The sequence below is a fragment of the Hemitrygon akajei genome, chromosome 8, assembly GCF_048418815.1.
Source record: "Hemitrygon akajei chromosome 8, sHemAka1.3, whole genome shotgun sequence".
Taxonomy (NCBI): Eukaryota; Metazoa; Chordata; class Chondrichthyes; order Myliobatiformes; family Dasyatidae; genus Hemitrygon; species Hemitrygon akajei.
Window position 1 is genome coordinate 79,528,435 of NC_133131.1, and position 5,745 is coordinate 79,534,179.

Consider the following 5,745-nt stretch of genomic DNA (forward strand, 5'->3'; position numbering starts at 1 on the left):
CTGAAACATCACTGTTTATTCTTTCCCATAGATGCTGCCTTCTCTGCTGAGTTCTGCCCACATTTTGTTTCTGTTGCTTGGATTTCCAGTGTCTGCATATTCTCTTATTTCTCAGCCTCACTGGACAAGTTCCCCAGTCTGTCCTGGCAGAGCACTGCTGTGATATTCCCCCACCCCCCCTTCCTTACTTTCTCCTGAGGCCTCCCATCCCATGATCCTTTCCCTTCTCCAGCTCTGTATTACTTTCGCCAATCACCTTTCCAGCTCTTAGCTTCATCCCACACCCTCCGGTCTTCTCCTATCATTTTGCATTTCCCCCTCACCCCACTACTTTCAAATCTCTTAGTATGTTTCCTTTCGGTTAGTCCTGACGAAGGGTCACGGCCCGAAACGTCGAGAGCACTTCTCCCTATAGATGCTGCCTGGCCTGCTGTGTTACACCAGCATTTTGTGTGTGATATTTCTGTTGGCTATGAACACCACCCATCCTCCTTTAATCCCTCTGGACCTGTCACCTCAATAACAACGGAACCCCAGAACACTGAGCTGCCAAACTTGCCCCTCCTGCACCAGTCTCACTATTGGCTACAAGATCATAATTCCAAGTGTTGATCCATGTTGTGAGCTCATCTGCCTTTCCTACAATACTTGCACTGAAATTATACAAAGCTCAGGACATTTGTTCCACAATGCTCAATCTTTTGATTCCAGACTTTGTCTGATGTCTTAACAACGCCCGTCTCCACAGTCTCCCCACTATCTGTTCTGGTTCTCTGGTTCCCATCCTGTAGCAAAATTCACTAGTGCTAGAAGGGTAGAGTTCAAACTAAGATTGCTGGGGGGAGTTTTGTCTGAGCAGTTATGGGAGAAAGCAGGAGTCAGTAAGACCAGGTCTGGTAATCAGGATAGACAGGGGCATTAGAGAGGCTAGGAAAGGAATACTCAGTTACACTCAGTGCCTGTTTTGTTAGCTGCCTCCTGTGCCTAATAAAGTGACCACTAATAAGGTACGTTCATTGTCTTCTGCTGCTGTAGCCCGTCCATTTCTAGGTTTGATGTGTTGTACATTCAGGGCTGCTGTTCTGTACACCACTGTTGTGATGCATGGTCACTGGAGTTACTGACACCTTCCTGTCAGTTTGAACAAGTCTGACGATTCCCCTCTGACCTCTCTCATTAACAAGGCGTTTTCACCCACAGAACAGCCACTCACTGCATGTTGTCGTTACAGGAGGCACCTAATAAAGTGGCCTCTGGGTGTATATATGATCTCTGATCACACACCATCCAGTGGCTTGTGAACATAACATTTCAGAATCAGATTTAATATCAGCAACATATCCTGTGAAATTTATTGTCCTTGCATCAGCAGTACAATGAAATGCATAATAATAGAGAAAATAAACTGTGAATTACAGGGAGTAAATATATTAAATTGTTAAATTAAATAAGCAGTGCAGAAATAAAATTAAAAACAGTGGTGAGATAGTGTTCATGGGTTCTATTTCCAGTCAGAAGTCAGATGGCAGAGGTGAAGAGCTATTCCTGAATCATTGAGTGTGCGCGTTCGGGCTCCTGTATCTCCTCTCCGATGGTAGCAACGACAGCAGGGCATGTCCTGGGGTGATGGGGCCAACTTTTTCAGGCATTGCTCTTTGAAGATGTCCTGGATACATCGGAGGCTGGTGCCCAGGATGAAGCTGACTAAGTTTACAACTCTCTGCAGCACCAATCCCCCATCCCCCGCATTACCGGTTGGCGATGCCAGTTAGAACGCTCTCCGTGGTACAGAAGTACTGTGGGGATCACTTCCTGATTCACAGAAAGCACTCCGCGTTACTTTTGCAAATTCTAGCAAATTCACTGTATCTCTGGAAACATTTGCTGTCTGTACATATCTTTCAAAATAATAACAGCCAGAATGAAACTTAACTTGAAATCTCTTCATATTTATATTTTATTAAATATATCCAAATCAAAGGTTCTGATACTTCAAAAATAAAGACGATAATCTCATGGTCTACGTTATAAATATCAATAAATAAATGCAATAGTTTTTAAATATTTCTAAAAGTTGAATTAGTCAAAATAAATATAAATAAAATTAAACACTGTAAATAACATTTTGCCAGCAATAGCTAACATACAACTTCTTAAGTTTACGATGTCATTTCTTTTACAGATTAACCTCTGTAACTTTTACAATTGTACGACCAAATGCTGAACTAGAACGTTCATACTTTAAGGCGGTTACTGCCTCTGTTTAACCATATTTTACACGTTGCACGGTTAATGGAACTGAAAAAAATTGCAAACTCCCAAGCTGACTTTGCTCTGACCACTCTCCGTGTGGCATATGTGTGTCGGTAGCAGCAAGCTTTTTTATCAGTCGCGAACAAAACGTGCACTCCAAATACTAACAGGATAATTTTAAAAAATCCTGGTGTGGAGCAGAAATCACGGAGAGAGGTTGGGCTTGCATGTCCAACCAATTCCGTAATGTTATCGCTCTTTTGTTTCTGTCACTCCACCTAGTTAATAATCACTGGGAAATAAATAGATAGATAAATAAATAAATAAATAAATAAATAGATCGTGGTATATATAAAAAGTAGTTCTGCCAATTCCAGCGGTGAGCCCACTTTCACGGACTCATAAAGCGAAGAGCTCGGGCTGATTTCTCCATGAACCGGACAAAGTCTCGCAGGATGACATGCGCATTCACTTGTCTGTTCCACTCTGTTGTTGACACTAAGCCTAACGCAGATGATTCCATCTCGCTCTCGCTCACGGTACTGATGCCAAACTCGACATTTAACTGAAATATAAAGAGGACAGCAGGGCTTGTGACTTGAGTCTCCATAGTTTCAAATGGGTTTGCCGCAGCCGTAATCGCGCCGCTTCGTTTACTCTTACCTGGTGCATTATCAGTTCCGTGAGGCGTTGGGTACTGGACCGCATCCATATTATTTGTTCACTTGAACGCACGATGGATGTTTCCGCCAGCAATAAGAAAGGGTTGTATTTATGGAGGCCTTTTGCAATCGCTTTCAGGCACGTTTCCTAAACAGGAAAAATACTACAAGTAAGAAATAAACCTGGCTCGGGCTCTTCAGTTTTGACGACTTGCAGCTAAATTTATATGAATTCGAGAATTCTCCTTTGGAAAACTGACAATTTTGCCGGGTTGTGCAAATTGGTTTAAACCCTGCTTTGTTGGAACCTGACTATCGTAAACTACGAGCGAAATGCCTACTCCTTTTTGTTTTCCCTAGAGGTACACTTTTCTATAGACTGAAATGCCCTACTTTACAAGGAAACGGCTGCTCCTTCGGGCTTCACTCACCTTATGGAAACTGATCTTTGTACATCGGTCCTGAGATCGGATCTGCGGCAGGTTGAAGTCGTGGGTGAGCAGCGATCCCTGGTCCCCGTCACAGAAGGAGAAATACTCACACAGCTGCGGGAGAGGGGGGACGGGAGGGGTGGAGAGAGATCAGACAGAGAATAAGTGAACTGCAAAGTGAAGACCAGGGCAAAGTCTGCGGGGCGCCACCCCCTCACCTCCTCGTATTCACTCACCTGAGCATCCCGGAGCTCGGCCGCTGAGCTCTGGATCTGCAGCGCCAGGGAGTCGCAGGTTGCGCAGCCCGGGGCGGCTGCAGCGGTCCGCTCCGTCAGCGGGAAAGTGGCGACTCTTCCACAGAGCACCAGGAGTAGAAGGTAAAAACCTGCAGGGAAAGAGACAGAACGGAATAAGAATTCCCGCTTCCTGCAACCGCTCCGAAATGTGTTGAATTGATAACCGGAAGCTTTATTCACTGACTTTCAGCAAGTCCCATGTTGTCCTCCTCGTACAAAGGTGTTCGATCTTTAACTCCGCAAGCTCCATTCTCCCCACTATTTATTAATCGGCACCTTTGGGGAAAATCCAGTTACTAATGTTTTTTTCGCAATGTTTGTGTTACAGCACCTATTAGTCACTGTTGGATTCTTCCTTCCCATGTGGCTGTCCTTCCTCTACGTTGAAGATGATTTCCACTCCAGTTCTCTTCCTTCTGACGTGAACGATCGGGATAATCGTGGTTGATCGGCGTGATGGTCAAACGTGGAAATGCCAAGTGACGATACCAATCGTTCACCTTCCATAACCGCGAATGGAGCCCGCAATATTACGAGACCCTTTAATTAAATTTTGAGAACTGATCACTCTTATAGACAGAAAAGTGTCACTGCAAAATCACTACACCCAACAAAAATAATGTTCTAGTATGAAGGACCAGGAATCGGAATCTAATTGATTATTATCGATTACATGTTTATGGTTTGAATTTAAAACAAACAATGAGTCTTGGTTCAAACTTCCTGCTCGTGCTGTACAGTTCAATGAAAAAGTATTCAGCCCCCAGCTCATCGTTCACATTAATCAATATTACAATCAGGGATTTTGATTAATTGACAATTCTTATTTGAGAATCACATCCTCCTTTTTCACAATAAAGTCCAAAAAACAGGGAAAGTTGTAAAGCATAAAAAAGTAAAATTTTGAAAACTGAAATGTCAGTAGTTTGAAAATATTCATCCCCCTTTGCTGAACCACCTGTCACAGCTTTTACAGGCAGTAGTCTTTTTGGATAAGTCTCTGTTATCTTTGCACAACATTTCCTCCTTATAGGTTTGCTCAAACTGTGCCAGGTTAGTTGGGGAGTGGCTGTGATCAGCAATCTTGAGGTCTTGCCAGAGATATTCAATTGGATCATGATCAATACTGAACTGGGCCACTCAGGAACATCTGTTTTCCTCAATTGAAGCCACTCCATGGTTGCTCTGGCAGTGTGCTTCCGATCATTGTCCTGCTGAAAGACAAACATTCTCCCCAGTTTTTGTTTTCTGGCAGATGCCGGCCGATTTTTATGCAGGATCTCTCAATATTTAGCAGCTTTCATGTTCCCATCAATCCTGACCAGATTTCCAGGTGTTATTGCTGAAAAGCATTCCCATAGCACGATGTTATCTTCACCATACTTTACAATAGGGATGGTGTTACCTGGCTGATGCACAGTATTAGATTTATGTAACACACCCCACTGAATAAAAGGCTTATCCTTGCCCATAAAGAGTTTGCAATATACAGCCAAAATGTGGAAGAAGGTCTTATAATTGTATGAGACTAGAATGGAACTTTTTAACCTCAATGGAAAGTGGTATGTGTAGTGTAAATCTAATAATGCACAGGAGCCAGGTAACACCATCTCTAGCATAAAGTGTGTTGGAAGCATCATACTATGGGAATGCTTTTCAGCAGCAGGAACTTGAGATCTGGTCAGGATCGATGACCAGTGAGATCCTGGATAAAAATCCTGTTAGCTTCTACCAGAAAGCTTAATCTGGGGAGAAAGTTTGTGTTTCAGCTTGCAATGACCCAAAGCACAATGCTAGAGCAATCATGGAATGGCTTCAAGTGAAGAAAATTGATGTCCTTGAGTGGTCCAGTCAGACTGCTAACCTCTAATTGATAGAGCGTCTCTGGCAAGACTCTAGGATTGCTGTCCACTGCCGCTCCCCAACTAACCTGGCACAGCCTGAGCAATTTTGCAAGGAGGAATCCGGACATCTTGCTCCATCTCATTCTGTAAAACTCTGAGACTTATGCCAAAAAGACTACTTGCTGCAAAACCTATAGAGGTGGTTCAGCTAAGTACTGAGTAAATGGGGATGAATACTTTTGAACTGCTGACATTTGAG

At 43.3% G+C, this 5,745-nt stretch overlaps 1 protein-coding gene across 1 annotated transcript; it reads right to left on the reverse strand.

Moving 5' to 3' along the window:
- Positions 1-2,644: 2,644 nt before the first annotated feature.
- Positions 2,645-4,149, reverse strand: LOC140732526 (interleukin-6-like). Its single transcript, XM_073055295.1, has 6 exons — positions 4,025-4,149; positions 3,827-3,918; positions 3,583-3,731; positions 3,347-3,460; positions 2,917-3,063; positions 2,645-2,818 (listed from the first exon to the last, which is right to left on the reverse strand). The coding sequence occupies exons 1-6, from the start codon at positions 4,147-4,149 to the stop codon at positions 2,645-2,647; spliced, it is 801 nt and encodes a 266-aa protein (XP_072911396.1).
- Positions 4,150-5,745: the final 1,596 nt, after the last annotated feature.

Bases quoted from the DNA above. Each gene is read 5' to 3' on its own strand.
- LOC140732526 (XM_073055295.1), bottom strand. From the start codon at position 4,149: ATGGAAGGTGAACGATTGGTATCGTCACTTGGCATTTCCACGTTTGAC. The intron at 3,919-4,024 runs GTAGAGGAAGGA...TTTTCCCCAAAG, and splicing joins GAGTGGAAATCATCTTCAAC to GTGCCGATTAATAAATAGTG. The intron at 3,064-3,346 runs GTGAGTGAAGCC...TTTCCTGTTTAG, and splicing joins CAAAGATCAGTTTCCATAAG to GAAACGTGCCTGAAAGCGAT.